Raw genomic sequence first — 25747 nt, 5'->3', positions numbered from 1 at the left:
CCACTTCCTAAAGTAATACCATAAGCTGGTTCCGAGGAGAAAAACGTGAGCCAAGGTACACTACACGTAGAACATGTACTAGGGGATCGTCGGTGGTGCGGCATCCCCACATTGCTTGAGTTATCTTCTCCAGAGTCTGGTTCCAGTTTTTTTTTTGGTAAAAAAACAAACTGTTTGGTCATTTGTATACATACAAATCAGATCTTAAGGTGAAACAGTTTGGAATCAACTTCTAAGATTGCACTAAAACTTCAAAGGCACAAATCTCGCGATGAAAGCATCCAACAACAGTGCACTTTTTATTTTTGCTTTGTGCATTAGCAGAAAGCTTAAAATAAGAAGATCAGAAACGTTTGCCAACTATTTCTCCAGTTTAGTGCCTTTGAAAACGTGAGTAGGGGCACAAGTCGGCCATTGTGCCGGCCATCTTTAGATTCTGAGATGTTTCACCTTAAGCTATTGTTGGACCAAGCTGCTCCTTCAAAACCGACAAACCTGCAGCTAGCACAAGTTAAATGCTGAAAGACATCTATGGGCGATAAGCGATGAACTTTATCGTTTCTATGCAGGAGATCATCGTTCCATCGCGCTAGGGTAGAAAGTAGGCGACCACTGCGCGGTATTCAATCATGCTAGGAAAGTTGTTCTGAAGTTAATTGTTAAATGTCCTCCACTAGTAAGGGTGGAGGAAAAATAGAAGAACGTTGCCTTGTAACCCTGGTATGGTTAACATAACGATGAATCGAAGCCGTGTATTAAATCTTCAAGAGCACAAACCTGATAAACAAGACAGCGCCAGCGGTTCGAATTGAAAACTTGATCGATTGATCACCACCAGTGACTGACAAATCGTTCAAGTTTTCAGCTTGAACGGCCTTTTGGTTCTTTTGATTTGTACTCTTGAAGATTTAAAGCGTGAGTGCGATTTATCTTCAATTTAATTTACCGGAAAAGATGATTTTTTTTTTTAGTTTTAAATAAGACGGCCTTACTGTTGAGGTTGAAATACGCGTATCTGTCAAAGAATACAAACTCTATCGGTATTGAATGGTATACCAGGTTCCCCGTTGGTTTGAACACGTTGGATTCGATCCCAGGTCTTTAGCCTGAGAGGCGTGAGTTCTAGCTACAACACCAGGACAGTCTCCCAAGTAGTAAATTATCTAATTATTTTTTTGAATTTGTCGATTTTGGCGTTGACAGAAGGAAAAAAAGTATGTTCCTTGCAGGACTCATTTTTCCAATTGAAAATCAAGCTGCTTGATTTCCTACGGCAAATTCAAACGATTTTGACAATTCTTGAGACTGATTTTGAAAAGTGATAAAAAACATCGAAAATATGAAAGCTACTGGCGATGATGGAATTTTTACATCCTTATCAAGAAACTTCCAGAAAGTAGCTGACCATTCCCGGTTGACATATTTAACAAATTTAAGTTTGCATATTTTTCTGAAAAATGGAAAAATGTCAAGGTTGAACCAATTTTAAAACTGGACAAAAATCAGAATTTCTATTTTTTTCAACCAGCTCACTTTCTTCAATCAGCGTACTTTGTGAAAAAGTGATTATGTTCAAATACAAAAATTCAGATTTTGCAAATGTTGGTTGTTCAGATTCCGACATGGACATTCGATTACTCAACAACTTTGATGTGGAATAATTTTGATTCATTCCAACAAATCTAAAGGCTAATCAACTGATCTTGCTCTATTAGACATAGAAAAAGCATTCGACAGTGTATGGCATGGAGGTTTGACCGTCAATTTTAAAATTGTATTGTGTGAGCATAACTTCATAGGGAATCTTTGGCATTTTTGAAAATTGGCAGTTCTGTTTTTTCGTCAAAGTTTTTTTACAGCTAGATGCGCTTTTATGCAAAGAAAACTGATGGAAAGTTTAAGCCCAATAGGTTTTAGGAAAATTCCTTTCAATGAAATGAACTAAAGTGCCGAAAATACAACATGATTTATGATGGGAAATTCGCATGAACGCTTTTTGTTTAAATAATCATGGCATTAGTTATTTAAAAAACGCATGAAACTTATGCAAAATGAAAATATACATTTCTAAATGATATCTCCTCTCCACTGTGCAACGGTCTAACAACTATAATTGGCTTATATGTAAGTATCTCATTATGCTCATTATACAAATTAATACTTACTCCTGAGGGCCCACATGTCCATAGCCCGAAGCGAGGTGAGGTATCGTTTGGCTGCTCGTTTGCATTCTGGTGACACCTTCGTGCTGTAGGCCGGATTAAAAGGTGCGGAAATGGAGAAATACTTTTTCCCAAACGCAGCAACGAAATCTGGAAATAGAAGAGGGCAAACTAGATATGTCAACTATGGGTTCTATCGTAGGTTAGTTTAAAGTGCGCTTTTTAAGTAGGTCAAGAGGGGGGCATATAGTCAATGACACTAGCCCTTCACAGCGCGACAGACAGTTTGTCAGTCGCGACCAGAGTTAAGAAGAAGAAGAAGAAGTAGGTCAAGGTCATTTTTTCTGTGCAACGAATTATTTGTACCGCAATTCATGACTGTATGCTACATAATTTTGGTTTGCGCTATAAAACAATGGTTATACTTAAACTCGACCGCTGATTGATTACTCGTTGTGTACAGTTGGAACGCTAAGTGAATTTAAAATCTAAAAGTGAAATAAGTTTCTGAATGATAGGGTCGTCGGTCGCAGCATCGAAATTGTTGGAGGTGGCATATTAATTCATCGACTGTAGTTTTGCATTCAGTCTTATGATTTATGGAGTTGCTGCGATGCATTTTAATGCATAATGGTTTGCGTAACTGATGACGTTATTGCTCTACCACATGAAACGATTTTATGGTAAGGTTCACCGGAGGAAGTTCGAGCAATTGTGACAAGATGATAAGTGAAGTTTTGAAAATGAAGTCAATAAGTGTATACAGAAATTTCATTTATGAAAATTTGTATGAAAAATGGCTAAAAAGTGGAAAAAATCAAAATTTCACCGATGAAATATTTTAAAACTTTCTGATTATGAAAATATAACCCAAATACTAAACTCTAGCAAAAAAAAATACATTCGATTTTCATAATCGTCTGGTTCAGACATAGCGTGGGATGGGATTCGATCCCAGGTCCTCGGCGTGAGAGGCGTGTGTTCTAACCACTACACCAGGCCCGTTCCCATGAAAATTTGTTATATTTGTTAACTTAATGTTTGTATATTTTCTCATCATTATCGGTAAATCTTGCCATTTGAACTTTTAATTTATATATAATTTAGTTGAAATTTCATTTCATTTAATATCGAAAAAAATATGAAGTTTGTTGATAAGTATTGTTTTACACATAAAGCTTGAATTATGTGGCAAATTAAGCAATTAAATTGCCATACAAGCTGTCAAACTTGTATGCAAGTTGGCTGCAATAGTCAATTTTGGCTTTTTTAACCGTCAATATCCCAAAAACTAGACGTATTAAAATATTTCTGAAAACGGCAATGAATTCAGCACCCCTAATTGAGTAAAGAGTGGTATTTTGGTGCTAGAGACAAAAGCGTGTTCCGCACTGTAGTAGTACATATTTTTAAAAGTCAATTGACACCAACTCGAATAAAATATACGCTAATTTAATCAAATTTAGAGGCTAATCAAAATTTCTACGATGAACAAAAGAATTGTGAAGAATTTTACAATACAGTTTAATTCTGAAGCGATTAGAATCAAAACGAAAATTTTGTATTAACTTCTCGTTTTGTTACACAACAAAAACATTTTGATATATCCAATTGAGACAAGATTATTATGGTTCATCATTGTTCGTCAATAAAAAAATACAATTTAAAAAGAGTCGGGCTCGAAAGCTGTCACTAGTTCGTTTGAAATCCTGGTTAGCCCGTGATAACCTAATTTCTTCTAAACTGAAAAGTGTATAAACCCCTACGTAAAAAGTGAAATAAATGTGCAATCGCTCGGAGGTTCACGGTATAACCGTGCTAATATGTATTTGCTGGTGTACATATTTCGATTGCGGGTGTATGAAATTCTTACGGTAAATTTATGGAATGCAATTAATCGCTTAAATTGTCCTTTTAGGTTTATAAGAAAAACTGTGGTTCAAATAATGATGTGCAGAGGACTCCTCGGCTTCCATAAAGCAAGCAACACGTCAACATTTCCTGGGGGCCTTCCTTAGCCGAGTGGTTAGAGTTCACGGCTACAAAGCAAAACCATGCTGAAGGTGTCTGGGTTCGGTTCCCGGTCGGTCCAGGATCTTTTCGTAATGGAAATTTTCTTGACTTCCCTGAGCATAGAGAATCATTGTACCTGCCATACGATATACGAATGTAAAAATGGCAACTTTGGCAAAGAAATTTCTCAGTTAATAACTGTGGAAGTGCTCATAAGAACATTAATCTGAGAAGCAGGTTCTGTCTCAGTGAGAACGTTAATGAGTGATGTGATGAGTGATCTAGTTTTCAAAAACTTTTCGTTATTAAGGACCCCCATTCATGCAAATAAACGGTGTACAGTAAATATATATATATATATATATATATATATATATATATATATATATATATATATATATATATATATATATATATATATATATATATATATATATATATATATATATATATATATATATATATATATATATATATATATATATATATATATATATATATATATATATATATATATGTATATATTTGGCCTATAGGCCTTACGATCTCCTAGCGTAAACAATTGTGTATAGATAGCTCTTTAATATTGCGAATGTCAATAACTATCCATATAAGCAAACGAAGTAGGGACAATTTTTTTTATTTCTTTATTAGTATCATTTCAAACATTACATTCATTTCTTATGTCTAGGTGTTCTGTGTTATTTGACAACACTATCATCCTAATTTGGTAAAACAAATTTAAGATTTCATTAACATTTTCTTAACAACATATTACATTTCATTTGCCGTAGCAGTTCAGATTTTTTACAGGTGAGTTGATTTCACCTGCTTATAAGAGAAAAAAAAACGCTTCAAATATACTTAACCTAACTTAACCTAAACATATAACGCATTAATCGTGGCAATAGAAGATTGTAACGATTTATGCCTGGAATAATTAATTATTTTATTTGACATTTGTTCCACTGTTTCAACATGGGATATTCTATGTAACTCATTGGTACTATACCAGGGAGGAAGCTTCAGAATCATTTTCAAAATTTTATTTTGAATTCTCTGCAGAGCTTTTTTCCTGGTATTACAAGAGCTAATTTTGAAGCTTGTGAAATGTAGCCAAGCAAGTGGTAGAAGATTATGGGCATTTAGGCCTGAAGTTTTAGATGCAGATGTATTAGCTGAACTGCAATCAAAATGGGTTTATTGGAGTAGTAGAAGAAGATACTACAATTCGTGGATGGATTGGTGGACTTCTTTCACAAAAACAAAACTTACATCGTTTCTAAAATGGAAATCCAAACTATTCTAAAATGTTATCCAAACTAAATCCAAAGTTATTTCATGATACGATGGAATATTATTACTTTTGCTTAAAAAGATGTTATGATTCTTTCAGAAGCGACAAAAATCACGTTCAAAATATCAATAAAATAAAAGCCAAAATGCTGACTCTACAAAGAAAATTTTCTTACTTTTACAAAAAATCAAATGAAACATTTGTGCAAGGGGAAGAGATAAGTATTTTTCACATCGGACAAAAGTTTGAAAAGCGGAAAAAATCGAGATTTGATAAATTAATTGTTAACGATTTGACTATTGAAGACCCACAGCAAGTGGAGTTGACAATCAAAACACATTTTACAGAGCTATTCCGAGATAATGATCGAGAATATGATGAAAACTTTTTGCCAAATAAAATAATTCCAGAGAATTGCAACATTAACGAAAATCTAATGAACAGAATTACGATTGATGAAGTGCATAAGGCAATTTGCTCGAGTGCTTCCAAGAAATCTCCAGGGCTAGACGGATTAATCAAAGAGTTTTACATGAGATGTTGGCCAATTATTGGTGTAGAAATTACTTACGTACTGAATGATGCAATTTAAGGTATTATCAATCCAGATTTTGTAAAAAGTTATGTAGTTTTGACTAAAAAGAATAAATCTGATGCACTAGTATCGATTAGACCAATTACGTTAGCTAATTTCGATTATTTTGTCAAGAATTTTGAAAAACAGACTAAATGAACTAATGCCTTTCTTGCTAACATCATGCCAGAAAAGTTCAAATCCAAAGCACAACATATTTCAGGCAGTTTTGTCAATCAGAGACAGAATACCGATGTTTAAATATAAACGGAAAAAAGGTTTACTCATTTCTTTTGATATGAAACACGCTTTCGACCGGGTAAATCATGGATTTCTGTTCAATACTCTGGAACACATGAATATTAATCGTAGATTTTTTGATTTAATGAAGAAAATTTTTTCAATATCATATTCTAAAATTTCGATTAATGGTAAATTTACAGAAGACATAAAATTAGGATGCTCTGTAAAACAGGGTGATCCAATAAGTATGCACCTGTTTGTTTTGTATTTAGAACCATTGCTGCTAAATTTGCAACGAATTTGTAACGGGAATTATGACCTCGTAACTGCTTATGCTGACGATGTATCCGTGATTGTAGAAGATTACAACAAAATAAGCTTAATAAAAAAAAGTATTTGAGAAGTTTTCTTTAACGTCTGGTGCCGAGCTGAATTTAGCAAAAACGAAAGCGATTAAAATAGGTGAAAACACAAATGAAGCTATTCCAACATGGTTAAATATTTCCGAAGAATTGAAAATTCTTGGAGTACTCTTTTATGATTCAATTAAGGGGTCATGCACAAATTACGTCACGCTCCAAGGGGGGGGGAGGGGGTCCAGCCAAACGTGACAAGCCCTACAAAATTTTTGGAGGACTCATACAAAAAACGTGACAAAGGGGGGGGGGGAGGGGGTCTGAAAAGGCGAAATTTAGCGTGACATAATTTGTGTACCATCCCTGATATGATAATCGAACAAAATTGGAAAATAGTCTCAACCAAATTTTCTCGATTTCTATGGCTGAATAAAACTAGACAATTGAATTTATTCCAGAAAACATTATTCCTAAATATGTTTGCTCTTTCTAAAATCTGGTATATTGGATCAATTATTCCAATGCAGGCAAATACGTGCAAAAGAATAATACAATTGATTCATCAGTATATATGGCAAGCACATCCAATAATTGTTGCTTTTAATGAAATAACGCTAACAAAGATTAACCGTGGAATGAATCTTCACCATCCTGAGTTGAAATGCAGATCACTGTTCATTAATAAAATACATTTTACCAGGGACAGCAATTTGAATAGCTTCATCAACGACACTCCAATGAATGAAATCCCTACTATCTTCTCATATCTTAATAAGACAATTTTAGAACTTCGGAGAATACGATCTGACGATCGAAATTCTTTAATGTCGTCTGAAATTTATAAGAAAATATTTGATTTTCTTCCAATAGCTAAGGTAATTCGAGAGCATCCAAATCAATGTTGGTTAAATATTTTCAAGAATATCAATGACAGAAACCTAAGCTCTGGCCAAAAGTCAGTCTGGTATCTTTTTGTCCACGAAAAGATAGCTACGAGAGAATTACTTTATCGGCTAAAAAGAGTCTCATCTCCGTATTGTCTAGCTTGTAATGTTGTAAATGAGACTTAAGTACACAAATTTTTTGAATGTTCAAAAATCAGACCATTATGGCAGTACACGTTAGCAAAATTGCGAAGAATCAATAGACAAAAATTTCGAAACAAAAATCATGAAATATGTTGTTATCCTTCATTAGTTTTTCTCAATAGGGCAGAGAGAATAGAAGCAATGAAACAAATCTCAAAATATGTACAATATGTATTTGAAACAAATGAAGAAATTCGAAGTTTGGACCATTATAGATATAGTATAAGTTTGTAATGTAATGTATGCTTCAAGTTCAATAAAACAAGTCCATATTGGTACAGCATAAAACATGGCTGTCCTGAAAATTTGTTTGAATATCAAAAGCTTGAGCATGAGCATGAGCATGATTGACCGCCCGCAGTTGCAACTCCGTTATTTCCAGAACAGCTGTACTTACACAGGGAACCAACAGACGCTTCTCAGGATCAGTAGCATCCTCAATTTATTTATTTATTTGTTTGTTACATCAACAGGCAAAGTGAGGCCCCAATGATGTTGGTAGTTAAAAACATACAAATCGAGACAAGAAAGGTCAAAACTACAAATAACACATATGGAAGTCAAGAGCTAAAACTTAATCTAAAGCACATTCAAAGTCGTTGTAAGTTGTATCGTCCTGCAAAAAAGGATGAAAATCTTCGACGTAAGAACTCACGAGTGAGATGAAAGTCGAAGATTGATGCGACTCGGTTGAAAAGTTTCAGTAATCCGTTGATCCCACCGCACAATGGTCCAGATAGCAAGTTTAGGCGGACATGAACTTTTCGACGTCATTTTGTGGTTTTAGAGTATAGGTTGCTTCCCAGAAGGGTCTCGAAATTAGTTGTACTACAATTCGTACGAAAGGGATTTTTTTTCTGCACTGATCGCAATAGTGTCCTATACGCAAACTTTTTTATGTTGATAGATAGCAAGTTGGTATGTTCAGCAAAGTTGTAGCATATTTTAATACAAAAAACTTTGTAGGACAAATTTTTTCTCTATCTCTTATATTTTCTGAGATAATTGACTTTTTATATGAAAAAAATGAAGAAAATCATTTTTTCACTCATAAGTTATTTATTTACAAATTTTAACAGCCTACTATGTTGTACAAAGTTTTTGGTACTGCTATATTCTACAACTTTGGTGAATATACCACAGTTGTATTTCCTCTCGATTTATTATTGTCTTCTTCTTCTTCTTCCTGGCGTAACGTCCCAAAGAAGATTTTAATTTAAAATCATGCCATATTAAAAGTCATAAATGGTAATATGTTGCAAGAGTTGAGAGGCATTCAATTTGTTTATCTTGAGTCTTTGATTTATGTATAGCAGTAATTATTACAGTTATTGAAGTCATATTGAAAACAGTCATAGTAACCATGTCAAAAAAATACAATTGCGTTTGGTACTCACATTAGATCCAGTGATCTCACTGACAAATCGTAGAATCGCACAGAAGCATTCGGAATTGCACGAAGAGGAGCAAGAATTATTGAAAAAGTTTTGAAAATTATGCTTTTTAACAAATATAGTACACTCTACAAAATCCAAACAGGTGTTGATTATTTCATGTTGAATCGCGGCGACCATGACTTTTGTGTGTTTTATAAAAAAGATAACTAATTAATGTGTTTTAATTGCAAATCACTCGTCATTGAAAATAGTCTTTAAAATATATATAAACATAATATATTTACCAAATTTCACTCAAATACTCTTTAAGGGATGTAGAGCCACGGTGTGACAGGTAGGTTCATTTTCAAGTGCGAGTTATTTGGCCTGTAATACGGCATGATTTTAAATTAATATCTCCTACAATAAGAAAACCAGAAGAAACACAACTGTGGTATATTCACCAAACTTGTAGAATATAATAGTACCAAAAACTTTGTAGAACATAGTAGGCTGCTAAAATTTGTAAAAAATGACTTATGAGTGAAAAAATGATTTTCTTCATTTTTTTTTTATATAAAAAGTCAATTATGTCGGAAAGTATAAGTGATAGAGAAAACATTTGTTCTACAAAGTTTTTTGTAATAAAATATGCTACAACTTTGCTGAATATACCAACTTGCTATCTATTAACATAAAAAAGTTGTCGTATAGGACACTATTGCGATCAGTGCAGAAAAAAAATCCCTTTCGTACGAATTGTAGTACAACTAATTTCGAGACACTTCTGGGAAGCAACCTATACTCTAAAACCACAAAATGACGTCGAAAAGTTCATGTCCGCGTAAACTTGCTATCTGGACCACTGTGCACCGTTAGTACTGTAGTTCGTTCGTCGGAGAGGAAGCCGTAGGAGCGAACTATTGCGGAGCAGTCGTGGTCGAGCATTCAAGTCGATTTGTTCGAGGATTGATGCGCAGTCTATTCGTCCCTGAAGCGTATCGGCGATCGTCAAAGCTCTGATTGTGTCTCTTCGCGTGCGGAGTAGCTCGAGATCTATTAGTTGGCATCTGCTCTCGTAACTAGGTAGGGGGAACGGATTCGTCCACGGTAGTTTGCGAAGCGCAAAACGTAGAAAGCGGCGTTGAACCGACTCGATTCGCTCGGCGCCGTTGTTGTATGCAGGACACCAGACTGCAGAACAATATTCCAGAGTGGAACGAACGAGGGAGCAATAAAGCGACTTTAGGCAGTAGATGTCCGTGAAGTTTTTGGCGATCCTGAAGATAAATCCAAGGGTTCTGGACGCCTTGTCTACGGTGTACGACACATGCTGCCTGAAAGACAATTGTGAGTCTATGATGACCCCAAGATCTTTCACGTGGTTAACGCGTTCGATAATTGTCCCATACAGACTGTAGGCGAATAGGGTCGGCTGCTTCAGTCGTGAGAACGTTATAAGTGAACATTTGACTGGGTTAACTATCATCCTATTAAGAGAGCACCAGTTAGCGAAAGCGTCAATCTGTTGTTGCAAAAAGTGGCAGACGGTTGTAGAGCGGATCTGTAGGAACATTTTTGGGTCGTCGGCGTAAGACAAACGAGGACCTTTGATAAGCAGATGAACATCGTTGAAATACAACAGAAAGATCAACGGACCCAAATGGCTACCTTGTGGGATGCCAGAAGAAGCAGAAGAGCTACTAGATTTGAAATCGCCAATTGAAACCAATAATTGACGACCGGTGAGGTACGTCCGGAACCAACATAACAAATTGCCGCTAACACCAAGTCTGTTGAGTTTTGCGATCGCGATAGCGTGGTCCAGCTTGTCGAATGCAGCAGAGATCGGTGTATATGACATCCGTCTGCGCACGTTCCGTCATGCTATTAGTGATGTAGGATGTGAGGCACAGTAAATTAGTGGTAGTTGACCGGCCCGCAGTGAAACCATGCTGGTCGGGGCTGAGATACTGCTGACAGTGTGAGAGCAAAGGTTCCATAACGACAAGCTCGAAAAGTTGAAAACTCATCGTTGAAAACGCTGGCAAATTTTTCAGCGAACAGCTGACAGATTTCTTGCGTGGCCGATGCGACTTCTCCGTTCAGCTCCATAGAAGACGGAAGGCCAGATTCCTTACGTTGTTCATTTACAAATTTCCAGAAGGATTTGGGCTTATTTTTAAGTTTAAGCTCTATATCTCGCTGGTGTTGAGAGTAACATAAGCGACTTAGGGCCGATTTCTTCACCTTCGCTTAAGCCGTAAACCACGTTTACCCATGCGATTAAACCAGGTTTAATGCTTAAGCGGTGGTGAAGAAACCGCTTATTAATCTTTTATATTCGTTATTGATCCTCACATAATCGTCCCTTAGAGGCAGCGTTCGATGCTTTGTTAGTTTCCTTAAAGCGGCTCTCTTCTGCGAATTAAGTTGGCGAAGCTCTTTTGTTTGCCAGGGAGGATGTGCGTCTTGAAGATGTATGCGCTTTGGTACATGCCTGTCGATGACATATGAGAGAACATTTGAAAAAGTAGTTGCAGCGACTTCAACATCGCGGGGGTCAAGAATAGTTGCCCAATCGATACTTGACAGGACATCTGCAATGCTACGATGATCGGCTTTCACAAAGTTGTACGAAACAGAGGCGGGGCGATCGTCGAATTCGGATGTCTGGTAGCCTTCAATAGATATCATCAACGCAGGATGATGAGCGACATCTTTTACTAAGGAGCACGGAGTCTCGGAAATTATTGGTGCTTTTTCTTGGAAATTCACGAAACATAGATCCAGACTACGGTTATTTTCATTGACAACGTGATTGATTTGAGTCAATGTGGCGGCACTGTAGCTATCCAACAGATTAATCGCACAGGCATGGAACGACCAGCACTCGGGGTCCGGATAGAGGAAACCGCTGTGAGACGGTTTCCACGAAACACCAGCAAGATTGAAGTCACCGACAATGATTATTTCGTCCGTCGGGGATGCTGACTCCATCATAGAGAACACAGATTGACAGTGAGCATTAATAAGTTCGACGTCGCGCACCCGATCGGGTGCAATGTACAAGGCGCACAAAAACAATGTACGACCGTCGAGCTGGATAGATACCCAGACTTGTTCCAAGCACCTCCACAGGCCGTTGTCAAGAGCTTTCACTCTCAGTCCACAGCGAACCGCCACAAGAACACCGCCTCCGGTGCGTTTGCAGCTATTGTTTGGATTCCGATCGCAGCGAAATACCTCGTAACCGGATCCGAATACCTGATTAGAAAGCGTTTTAGAGTCAAGCCAAGTCTCGGTTAAGACGAAAATATCGTAGCAGGCATCCGAGACGGCTAAGCGATAATCGTCGATACTTGTATTCATGCCGCCGACATTTTGATAGTACAGAACGATGTCAAGTTTCGAAGTCGCTGCCGAAGGTTCGCTTATTCTGGAATGCAATAGTGTGTCAGGTGTCGAATGAGTGCATGTTGAAACAGGTGAATACTCGCCAGAGTCGGGTTGTTGGAATACCCTCTCTCCGTTACCGACTACAGGACCAGAACGACTGTGATGAACTTGGACAGAAAAAGGCAGGACTGTAGCGGAGGGATTGAGGGATTCCATGAAGCTTTCTACGATGCGTTCTGGTTGTCCAGCAGCAGGTGAAATTGAAATATCGTCATTGACACTAAAAATTGAGGGCGCATCAGGCGACGAAGGAACAGAGGCTTGATTGTACTTGCCTGTGAGTGCGCGATGGAAGACCCCTGATCCGCATCTAGCGAAAGGACCAGGACGACTGTGCTGAGCGATGGCGGGAGATGGCGCGACTTCGCTAGAGGAATCAGGGGCTTCCAAAAAGCTGTATACAGTGCGTCCTGGTTGTGAAAATAGCTGGGTTGCGCAGTGAGCTTCTATTGAAGGGCCGTCGATGGAAATGAGATAAGTGTCGGCGGACTCCAGATATGAGGAGGCCATGGTCGCAGCGATTTGACTATACAAGCGATTACTCGTGGTGGCAGAGTGATCCACAGCGCTAGAACGTGAAAGCTGATCAAGTGGAGAAGAGCTACTAAACGATGAATACTTGCCTGTGTAAGAGGGTTGGGAGACCCTGTTACCATACTCGACAACAGGACCAGAACGGCTGAGATGGCGGGAAGCAGCTTGCGCGACTGTGTCGAGAGGTTCGAGGGCTCCCATAATGCGACAGGCAGTGCGTTCTGGTTTATAGCATTCAGGTGTTAACAGCTCGGTACAATACCGGATACCGGAGTTGAAAATGGCGAGCTGGCTGGATCTGGGGAAATCAGGATAGCAGGCGTGTTTTGGCGTGGCAGCCACAAGTTTTTTGATGTGCTGTCTTCAAACTCGCGAAACAGTATTCCTTTCGGCCATGTGTCCGCATTGAGCGCAGCTTCGCGAAGGCTAGGGTCAATGCCGACTTTGAAAGAGATGAAGTTCAGGCGATTGGCATCGATTCCCCACTTAACAAGCGGAATCGCTTTGATGATTCCTTCGCAATGCAAGCAATCCTTAACCAGTTGTTCAACCGCATCCGGTTTAACACTAGGGTGAATACGAGAGAGATACACCCAGAAAAGCTCGATATGCTCAGGCACGGTAAGCACGTTTGCATCAGCCACTATTTTAGTGCCCCCGACGAGAGGTTTGTTGGAAACCGAACCGTCATCACGGCGTCTTTTCAAGGGCGGTTGTCGTGAGGAAGTACCAGGTTCTTGGGAAAGAATTGGAGTTAACGGGGTGATGCGCATGGATAGCTGCGCGATTTGCTGTCCTTGTTTGGCTAGTTCTTTCTTGATCTCAGCATGCACAGATTCTTGTTTTTCGGTGATAGCGTTAATAGCTTCACCAAATGAAGAAACCGTCGATTTGAACCTAGCAAATTTCATTAATTTGGCGCACTCATCGCACATCCACATTAGGTTCGGATTTTCATGAACGATTCTCACAAACGCCTTGTTGAGTTTTGCGACCGTGCATTTGAGATGAACCATCCTCTCGCAAAAAGCCATACAAGTTACGCAATCCTCTTCGCATTTGATAGGCTTTGCGCAATGCACAATGGTCGGGCTCCATATAAAGGAGCGGCCAAAACTACCAAAACACTTTTTTGAGATTTTAATAGTTTCTATCATTTTAAAATATACCTCATGTATTATATTATTATGATTATTAATTGAAATTGAACTAAAACTTAAATTTCTTTGACCTCTATGACGTCAAACTGACTGAAGTCAAAAAATTGAAAAATGTAACAATAAAATAAGGTACAAAATTCACATTTAAGGAATGCAATATTTTCCCAAAGTTATGCACTATCTGAAAGCTTATGGTTCAACACTTTAATCGAGCATGAGGATGGAAACAAATATTTGGTTGAAGCTTTAATACTATTCAATATTACACTTTAGTAATTTTGATGATTTTGAATATGAAAAACAACTCTTGTCGCGTCATGTCGCCGCCATTTCGAATATTGCACTTTAAAATACATCCTTAGATCTTACAAAAAACGTTTAAATTTTTTGCAGAAATTTGCTGATTTGCAAGTTAGAGCTATTTGAATAATTCAATATTTTCATACATTTTGACAATATTTTTCATACAAAGTTGGAATAAAATATATTTAACCACTCTTCATACATATTATGATCAAACTTGTTAAAATACAAACAAATTTGGTGCTTTCAGTCAAATTTGATTGCATTTTAATAAAAAAAAACTTTAAAAAAATAAGTTACGTAATATGTGAATAACCCCTTCTAAAACAATAAAAACGCCAAATAACATATTCAGAATACATATTTCATCGATTGAGGCGATAAAACTAGTTTTGGCCAAACTTCATTTTTTTCCGACCATTGTGCAATGATCACAAGCAGCGGACGATGACATGGTAAGGTGGAGATGCTCTAATTTGAAAGTACGGTGGTCGAGAAAGTGCACTGAGCGTACAGGTAGGCAAACAGCAAAACGAAAGTACGGTTGCTTGAAAAGTATAGTAAGAACACAAACAACAAGATCGCGCGAGAGAAGTGTACCACTGTTTCACAGAATATTAAAAGTGATTTCTCAATCTTATCACCAACTAAACCGGATCTTCCACGGAATTAATGTTCACAGACGGGTAATTCAACGGTTGGCACAGAAGGGATTCGATTAAATACGATTTAATAACGGAATAACACTATAATTTCCGGAGCGATACATAAACCAATCAACTTTCGTATAACATAGAAGCTCAAATATTGCAGTGTTGCAATGTGTAAGTACTGGTGCTCTCGTTATTATAACAAACAATACCGGCGCCGGCTGCGTCCGAATGCAGGTCAATTTAGGATTGGGAGGGAAATGTTGACGTGTTACTTGCTTTATGGAAGCCGAGGAGTCCTCTGCGCTTCCACAAGAAAACACTGGGAGTTTGGATATGGGAAAAAAAGCGTTTTGGTAAACGATAAAACTATAATTTTAAATGAATACGTGAACACATACACGGATGATCGATACCGATAGTGCGGTTACTATGCGATCCGGACACGATCCGAATTCCGTCGCTCGCCCACAAAGGAGCATGCAACAGATTCAACGGATCACACACTTCTGACGCGTCGTTTTTTCCTTCACTCGCACACCCTGCTTTCGCTTCTTCTTCAGCAAAACGCGAACCGGATACAACCGATCTGGATTCCGTCGCTCGCCCTCAAAGGAGTATGCAACAGATTCTGATAATTAACCTGAATTGGCAAAAATTGAATTTTCCTTGATGTGGGCCATCATTCTGTTCAAAATGACCTTTTCAAAAAGTTTACTGTTGGAGGAAAGCAATCTGATTGGACGATAGCTAGAAGCTTCTGCAGGATTTTTGTCTGGTTTTAAAATTGGAACAACCTTATGATTTTTCCATTTGTCAGGAAAATATGCTAACTGAAAACATTTGTTGAATATATCAACTAAAAATAATAAGCTACTTTCTGGAAGTTTCTTGATGAGGATGTAGAAAATTCCATCATCGCCAGGAGCTATCATATTTTTGAATTTATTGAAGTAAGGACAGTTCATTTTATAAAGTGGACACGTTGTTTATGCTATATCTTTGTTATTTATTGATAAAATCGTAATCGGTTTTCTATGCATCGTTAAACTATTATTCTACAATGTTATGAAAATATAAAAACTTATAAAATGGTTTTGATTAAAGAACTGAATGTTCGTCAAAGTTAAGCATTATTTTTTGCATAACAAAAATCCTCATTATAATGCACAAATTGTATGTTGGTATCCTTTACTGTTCTACTGAAGGTAGAGTTTCAAAAAAATCAATAATATTCTACCGTTCTCTGACACTAGGTCACTTTAGTAGTTTATTCTTTATTGCCTAATTTGCTGTTACACCATCCTTTCACTCCCAGCAAAATAGAAAAGTAAAAAGCGTGTTCAAATTTGGTTTAGATTACTAAAGAAACTATATTTTTACAGAAGAGAGCTTTATCTTAAGTTTTAATTGCATTCTTAGGTACGATTCTGACTCTTCATGCTCGTTTTATTAAAAAAATCCCATACTTTTAAAATTATAAACGCATATTTATCGATCTACAGCAAATTGTAAGCGTTTTTCTCTGAATATTTTGATAGGTCATCTCAGAATAACACATAATGAATATAAATGGAATAATGTAGTACATGGAAAATAAATTCGATTTCATCAAAGCAGTGTTCCCTGTTGTGATGAATGTCATTCTGCTTTGATAGTTCTTCTGAAAATAAAACAATTGTTTGTCCATTTTGCTTAAAATATGACGTGGAGGCTAAATAAGCAACTCTATAAAGGCGTAGGTTATTTTTCAATAATACTTTATTAGAACTTTCATCACGACGTACTTTAAACCTCATACTTTTTCTTATATCAGTTCCATTTAAATTTAAAATATTTTTTTCTTAAAAAAAATCAATGAAAAATGATTTTATGATATCTGGAAAACTGTATCTCAAAAAATAACTTGATATTTTTAAGCAGGCTTCTGATTGATAATGCTTTGGAAGGACAAGCGGTTTTTGAAAATAAAAAATATAGATTGTCGAATTTTCAACCGATTTCTAATAATCATTGATTTTGATAACCTTCAAAAATCGACCGTTCTAAACATAGTTCCTTATTAGTGTGAAATTCATTTATTTCGATGGCTTTTTAATAATCACAACATTGTAGAATATAAATTGAACGATGTACAGAAAACCGATTTCAATTTCAATAATAAATTAAGAAGATATAGCATGTACAAGGTGCCCACTTCATAAAATGAACAGTCCTTAGATCACGCTAGAAAATCTGAAGACTATATTTCACAGTATTCTGAAGTTTCTAGCAGGTATGAACAATAATGTGTTATCATATTCCATTGGTTACTTATGTTTGAACTGCCAAAAATAAGTTGAAAACAAATAAGATTTTTTCCGTGAAACATATCATTCCAATACATAATTTCCATTCAATCGTCTAAACCCAACTTCCAAAATTTGTAAGAAAAAATTGAGTGAATTGAATCTACAGTCAAAAATACTGCGTAAATTAGGTGTACATAAAACAACTTTGTTAAATGAGAAATGAATAATCATTCCTTTGGAATTAGGCCATTAGGCTGCATTCTGTTAACTGTTTTTAATGTATTCGAACCCTCTGAGTAAAATCTCAATAGAGAATCAAAAAAATACACTGTTCGACAAAATAAAATTTTGGGATGGATCAGGGATGTGTCTACACGGGTCTTGAAGTGCAAGAAATGTGTAGAAAGAGGCCGTTTTCAAATGATTTGCAGCACCCTTGGATTTTTTTTTGTTTTTGATAAAGTTTGAAAATTTTGCATTTTTAATCACAAAAAGTACAATAAGCAAAATATCAACATCTTTTTAAATCCAATTTTTCAACCATTGAATTTGCCAAATCAATTTCAGAAGAATATTGTCATTAATTTTGTATACGAATTTCGAATGTTAACGATCATTAAACAAGCATGTGAGGATGTGCGCCATATAAATACTACTTTTTTCTATTTCGCAAATCTGGTTCATTATATAATATTTATTATAGGTTTAAGAAGACGCTTGCTTAGGATTTTATTTTTTTGCTCCATTGGATAAAGCAATCAGCAATATAATCCAATAACTTTTTTGAATGAGAATACGACTACGGAAAATTGATGTGTCTGCTATGTTTATATTGGCTGGTTGGTCTTTAAATTCTCAGCAGTAATACAAAATTTCTATAGGTTAGACAATGACATGTAAGTGGTCTTACATGAGCTAGCTGGTTTATCAGAAGACGATGGCGAACTCTGTAAAAAAAATTGATAATACATGGTTATAATACATACCCGTTGGTATGACCACATCTAATCTGAACACTTTTTAATCTGTACTCCGCTAATTTGCACATCGTTCAGATTAAAAATTGTTCAAACGTTAAACGTCAAATAGCTAATGGAATGGAGTGAAGTGATATGGAACGCTGTAGAACGGAACGCAGAATCAAATTAAACAGTGAAAGAGGTAACCAGAACCACGGTCCTTGGGTGACTAGATGTTCAAATTAAAAATGAACCCCGATGGTTTGCATGAGGTACCGTTCAAATTAGCGGGAGTGCACGGTATTGTTATTTGCGATTTCTAAATATTTTGATAGGTTCTCATTAAGAATAGATTACCTAGCGTGAGATCCATTTTTTATCAGAAAAATGACAGACTAACTTAAAATAGCAACAAATAATTCAAAATCAACATTTTCACATAAACCATATGACAGCCGCTTAGGCAGACATGAGCTCTTCTTGATTCAGTATGAGTACAAGACTAATCATTTGTGAAAATCAACATGCCTGCTTCTTACTTGTAAGATGAAACAATTTATGGTTAAACCATTTCCGATATTTTTTTTATTTTTTGGTTCTACATTTCAAATTTTTTCAGCAATTTTTAACAAACTTTCTGTTTTGAGATTTAAATGAAGTTTTACAAAAAAATATACGGTATAATCTGAATGAGTAATACACTTGTTTTCGATGTCTTTCTGTCAAAAGAAATAACAACAGACATTATGTGAAGTTTCGCAAAATTGTTCATCATAAATGTAGGGATAAGTTGTTCCTTCACATCATCCAAAAGCATTTTTACTTGTTTAGAGAATATGGGAATGGAGGTTCATTAATGGACACGTTTGGCCTCATATGAGAAACGAGTTTAAAATTAACCGTAATGGTCGACTTCTTTTTGTTTCCAATATTAACCCGTTGAAGAAAACATCCCATTGAACAAGAAAATAACGCTCCATATGAAAGCTTATATATCATATCAGCTAATATTTTCCAAATAAGTGTCCATGTAATTCGTTTTTATACTGTGTCTCTTGGTGATTTTGCTGCATGAGAAGACGTAGTTTTTTTTTTGTTTTTTGACAAGGGTTGGTGGATTTTTTCTGCGCTTGTCATTTTTTTTCTGTTTTTCAGGTGATCTCTGAGTATTGAAGAATTGGATTTGAAATTTGAAGCAGTAATTTCCGTGTGTAGGAGAGCTAATCTGGAGAAAGAAGGGAAGAATCGATAGAATAGTCATCAAAACAGAAGTTTTCCGTAGCAGCTGGTGTTACAATCAATAGACCGACTATTCTGGTGCCCGACGATTTTGGTACCCGACGATTTTGATTCCCGGTGACTCAGGAGGAGAAGAAAGAAGTGGAATATTTCTTGCTACATTGATTTCCTGCTGGTGCTGCTCTTATCCATCTAATTCTAGTGGATTGGTGTTCGTTAAGTATATTTTTTATTTGTTAATGTTTTCTCTATCGTAATTCAATTCTTATACATAGTTCTTTATTTTCACCACCGTCGTTTTCCTATTATGGAGACTGACGGGGATGGAGACAAATCTGCAGAAAATTCGGTTCTCAAGAATCGTGTTCGAATTAAAACATATCCTTCAACATTTCTTGGTCCTTTTATTGTTTATTTCCGTAAAAAGGATAAACCAATTAATGTTTTATTAATTTATTCAGAAATTTATAAAACTTATAGGTCTATCAAGGAAATTAACAAAATTTCTCTTGACAAACTTAGGGTTATATTTGGATCCCGTAAAGATGCCAACTCTTTATTTGAATCTAAATTATTTTTTAATTTATATAGAGTTTATACCCCATCAGATTCATGTGAAATAAGCGGCGTAATTTATGATGAAGACCTAAACTGTGAAGATATTTTGAATCATGGTTAAGGATCTTTTAAAAATAAATCAATTTCGTCAGCTAAAATTCTAGAATGTAATCGTTATCCAAATTAACTTTTACTGACAAGGATTCTTTTTATACCCATTCTAATTGTATTAAAATTACATTTGAAGGGTCAATTTTACCAGATTATGTTATAATTGAAAATGTTAAATTCCATGTGAGGCTTTATTTTCCAAAAATAATGCATTGTAATCGATGCCTTGTTTTTGGACATACAGCTAACTTTTGCTCTAACAAACCTAAATGCTCAAAATGTAATGAAAATCATTCACCCTCAGATTGTGAAAAAATTTCTGATGCTTGTTTTTATTGCAGGGGAAAACATAATTCATTAAAATAATGTTCTGTTCACATTGCTTATCAACAAAAATTTAATCAATCTATTAAAAATAAAAGTAAATTATCATATTCAGAGATGACTAAATCTTCTGAAAATTTTAGTTCTCCTAATATTTTTGTACCTTTATCTAGTATTGATGATAATGATCTAAATCATGAGGAAAATGACTTCATTTATAAACCTCCTAGTAAAAGAAAAAGGATTCACAAGTCATATCAAAATCATGATTCACAGCCATCAACGTCTTTCGATATTAATTTCCCCCCTTTAAGTAAAACTTAATCTTCTCAAAATATACCTGGTTTCAAGAAAGATAATGAATACACTAAAAATAACAATGATGATACAAATAACACTAATTCTAGTAATAAATCCGAAAATTCTATTTTGAGCATTTTGGAAGATATATTAAAGTTTTTAGGTTTGAGTGACTTTTGGAAAAAAGTTTTTACCATTTTTAGCTTCTATTCTTGAAAAGTTAAACTCATTTGGACCCCTCATCAGTTAGTATTAGGGCGGAATTAAAAGGTAAAAGGTACTCCAATCTACTTTACAGAGCAGTCTTTTTATTACCTTGTAGCCACTAGCCTACCAAGGGCAGGCACACCAACAAAAAATGTGTAGAAAATTTAATTAGTCACTACCAGTGAGAAACCAATGGATGAAATTTTCAACTAGAACGGCTGCCTGGTTGACTAAATTTATTTTCACAAATATTCACAAAATGGCTTCAATTAACCCTAAATCAATTTAGATCAAATAAGGTACCCCGGGGTAAGTGGGACCAAAAAAAACGATAGTTCAAACCGATTGTTCAATATAATTTAAAAATGTCAATCAATGCTGTAAACATTCGACACTTTGCGTGCCGTTCGTTTCGTTGCCATGGTCAGCAACGAGCAACACAACACGAGTTTCCGAACGAACGTCGACAAACACAAAAAAGTGGCAATTGAATGTCGTCTGACACGATGACATTTGCAAAAATCATCAGTTTTGCATTGATTTCAGACATCGGATTATAAACAACATGAATAGTTTGATCTTGCCTGTTATGTCGAATGTGATACACATACAGTGAAAGCAGAACAGAAACAAGCAAAACCGTAACGTTTCCTAGCGAAGCTATCGTGGATAGTGGCATTCAATTGACATTTTTCTTTTTGACATTTGTTTGATAGCTCGTGTTGAGAATGTTTAAGGGAAGAGTTGCCGAATATCAGCGAAAACGTGTCGACCACCGTGATTGCTCACAACACTGATGTCAATATTTTGCAAATCCAACAACATGGCGGAAAACCACTTAATGGCATGGAACTACTAAATTTGGAAGAAATATCAAGTAAAGAATAAACGTTTACATAATGTGGAAATGATTTCCACTAGAATCATATTGATTGATTCAGTTTATAACATTTTTGGAAACCATTCTACTTCAAACACATTTTTATTGTTGTCAAACAGGAATGCATTTGCACAACGTAAATTTTCATGTATTACAGCTTAAGTGGTTTAGATGGGTTTTGCTAATGAATAATCAAATTAAACAAAGAATATTCTACTCGAGCATAATATTGAACCTGAAATAATTATTATATAATGAGCCAGACAATTGAAATAGAAAAAATATGTTTTTTATATGGAGTACATCCTTACATGGTTATTTATTGTTCACGTTCTTAATTCATATATAAAATTAAAGCTCATATACTCTTAAATAGTTGCACTTCCTTAGCCGAGTGGTTAGAGTCCGCGGCTACAAAGCAAAGCCATGCTGAAGGTGTCTGGGTTCAATTCCCGGTCGGTCCAGGATCTTTTCGTAATGGAAATTTCCTTAACTTCCCTGGGCATAGAGTATGATCGTACCTGCCACACGATATACGAATGCGAAAATGGCAACTTTGGCATAGAAAGCTCTCAGTTAATAACTGTGGAAGTGCTCTTACGAACACTAAGCTGAGAAGCAGGCTCTGTCCCAGTGGGGATGTTAATGCCAAGACGAAGATCAAATAAAGTTCAATAAAAATGGTAAAGTAGTCGTCCTTATGATGTATTTTAAATTTAATCTCTGTCTTTGATTAATTTTAAATTCACATTTCAAAAATAATAATAGAAAAAAAGAATATTTAGAAAAAATAGTCATTTTTTCGTCCTATTCAACAACAGCTTGTAACAATACTTAATGTTGTAGCTTATCGATGGTAATTCGATTTATAACACAATTATTTTATGCAAGCCAATGCAGAACGTGAAACGTGTCACAATTTATCATGCAAGTTGAAAATGGTGCTGTTACATGGAGCACAAGGTATTAAAAATAACAATAATTTTTGTGCTAAATACTTTCCTTATCATTGTATCTTCAACTTTCTAGAATAATATCCCCTAGACAAACTTTTCCTAAGCGAGCTATGACGGAATGTCCCACTTACCCCGAACTCTCACTTGCCCCGGGGTACCTTAAGCCAAGCGTAGAGCGGAGAACAAAGTTTTGCCCAAGAAGTTAAAAACCTCCAAAAATAACCCAATTGTTGCATTTTCCGGTAAATCCAGTGAACTGAATTACTTACCTGCTTCGTCTGCACCGATTTTCAATTTATCCTCGTCTTCCATAAATATGATCTCGGGATCACTTTTAGGAAATTTACTCGGCATCCCATGCAGCATAAATTCATCAACATCACTTAAATTCCCCCTCGGTAGCGTTTTGTTGCTACCCAGTATCATTGAATTCCACTTTGCCTCATCAGTCACATTGATGCTCGAATCACTATTGCTCTGTTGTTTCTGCTGTTTGCTTTCCAGCCCAGGATATTCCAAAGAACTTTGGTCCACTAATCGGTTACACTGTTGCTTTTCGTTGGCTATCACCGATGAGGCTGCCACCGTCAACCCCAATAAACTTATCACAATATTGATGTACATGATTATTTCCATCTATTAACTTTTCGTTTAGCTCTCACTTGTTGATTGGGAATATTATTCCTCGAAGGGTATTTCACGTTGCCCTATTAATTATCACAAATGTCGTAATTTTCGCATTTTAGAGATCACTTCACTGACGTTTTCTGCACTTTTTAGATTGATTCAGCTGATTCTTCTGAATACTGAATTTTCCGTTTAAAATAAGGCACTGTTACTATGGGATCATTATGCTAACCCTTTTCCACACACTCGCGATACTGACTTTGGTATGATGACGATCGTTTTCAGGGGGCGATCCAGACTCCCTAGAGCAGGAGCGTTATCCGTTCAGAAGTTCGATAAAGACTGACGGAGTCGTGATACCGTCCAAATGACTACATAACTTTGCACCTGTAGAAGGAACAAACTCCACTAGCCTCAACAGACCATAGCTTAGCATCAAATCGGATCGGATCTAGTTGATATTCACTGCACACTCTGCGCCGTATTGCACGCTATAAAGTAACAGCATATTGGGATATACACAATGCTGCCAGTGGCATAGCGATCAGCATTTCGCGTTTATTTTTCTCAGCTTAAATTGCGCGAAAAACCGTATCTCAATGTCGCCTGGCCAAGCGGCTGATTGCTGATACAGAGTGAAGAATGATTTCTACAGACTTGACAACCCTCGGGGGAGAGCTTGGTTTAGATGAGGTGCTCCAAAGCAACTAGCATGTAGGTGGTGTAGGTTGAGGTTGCTCTAGTAGAAGTGTGGATGCAGTCTGCTGTTCTAGGCAGAAACATGATTTTCATTGTCACAATAATGGCACGAGCTGGATGAAATCACAGATTTAGAATCTATACTCATATGTGTGGTGGTATGTTTAAGACTGATATGACGAGAATGTTGATATGCGGTGCATTTGGTTTTGCTTATCTGTAATTAGAGCTCATTCATGAATTATATAATGGTAGTCTATTTTTTAATATTTGCCGAGAAAAAATGGGATTGTTCTTGAAGCTTTAGTCTGCATTAGCCAGGTTTGGAAAATGTTACAAACATGTCAACAAAGAAAATTGATTTTCACATTTTCAATTGGAGTTTTAACTTTGGAAAGCATTGCCAAATACTGTAATCGAACATCAGAATGATAAATTCAGGCTCACCAGTCATATTTTGTTCAGATGGCGATAAAATTCACAAATTTTAAATGTCATTTGAATTGAAATTCACTGACATTTGAAGGCCCTGCTTTCCATCCCATTGTAATGCATTGGCAAAACTACTCTAGTATTTCCAAATCATAAATCTGATATCCTAATAGAATTGATATGTTCAATCCAGTTAAATGGGAAAACTAACAATGAAGTGCGCATGAAAGGGTATTTAATGTCACCCCGTATGGCAGAGAAAGAACACTAGGGTGTCACGGCGTGTATACGGGAAAGGTTTAAAATAGGCATCGCAAAATCTTTCACCATTTGAAAATATAGGTTTCATTTGACGTGTTCCCCAAAAAAATCCACCGAGGGATTCCAAACATTTTTTGTTATTTTAAATTCTTGTTTCTTAGAGTACTTTATTTTTAAATGTAATCAATATAAAGACAATTCTATTGCTCTTTAGCTCGTTGAAATTTTGAATTCCAAATATAAGTTCATAAAATAAAGATATATTAGGTATCATTCAACAAAAAAAAAAACTGTCCTATATGATTTTGAGGATTTAATGAGCCATATGACACTCATTCGATTTGATACGTTGAAGGTTCGACTGTTGGACACTTATTCGTATTGTGGAAGTCCGAGCACTGTTTCCTTTCATGGTTAGAATATATTAACATATTCTTCTTCTGTCTGGCATTATACCTCTGCTGGGACAGAGCTTGATTCTCAGCTAAGAGATCGTTGAGCACTTAATTATTATTAGTGAGTTTTCTTTGCCAATCAACCGTTAGTACATTTGTATGTTGTGTAAAAAAAAACAATCAGCCATTTGATCGTGCGGTTTATGAGTGCGATCTCGTTATATTTTATTCATGGTGAAATGAGGTATCGTAAATGGGGTGAAGTGGATCATTTTTGAATGATTCTATTCAAT

The 25747-nt window shown here is 36.1% G+C and overlaps 1 protein-coding gene across 1 annotated transcript in view; it reads right to left on the bottom strand.

Annotated features, from left to right (window-relative positions):
• LOC5570704 (O-acyltransferase like protein) overlaps window positions 1-24316 on the bottom strand; it is a 70657-nt gene extending 46341 nt beyond the window's left edge. Inside the window, exons 1-2 of the mRNA XM_021845286.1 lie at window positions 23310-24316; window positions 2166-2312 (exon numbers count right to left, since the gene is read on the bottom strand). Of these exons, the coding sequence (XP_021700978.1) occupies window positions 2166-2312; window positions 23310-23676 (514 nt within the window). The 5' untranslated portion in view covers window positions 23677-24316. The remainder of the gene's footprint in view (window positions 1-2165; window positions 2313-23309) is intronic.
• Between the last annotated feature and the right edge of the window lie 1431 nt (window positions 24317-25747).

The sequence above is a fragment of the Aedes aegypti genome, chromosome 1, assembly GCF_002204515.2.
Source record: "Aedes aegypti strain LVP_AGWG chromosome 1, AaegL5.0 Primary Assembly, whole genome shotgun sequence".
Classification (NCBI taxonomy): domain Eukaryota; kingdom Metazoa; phylum Arthropoda; class Insecta; order Diptera; family Culicidae; genus Aedes; species Aedes aegypti.
Note: the sequence above shows the minus strand (reverse complement) of the source record. Positions and strands in the feature narration are given on the sequence as shown.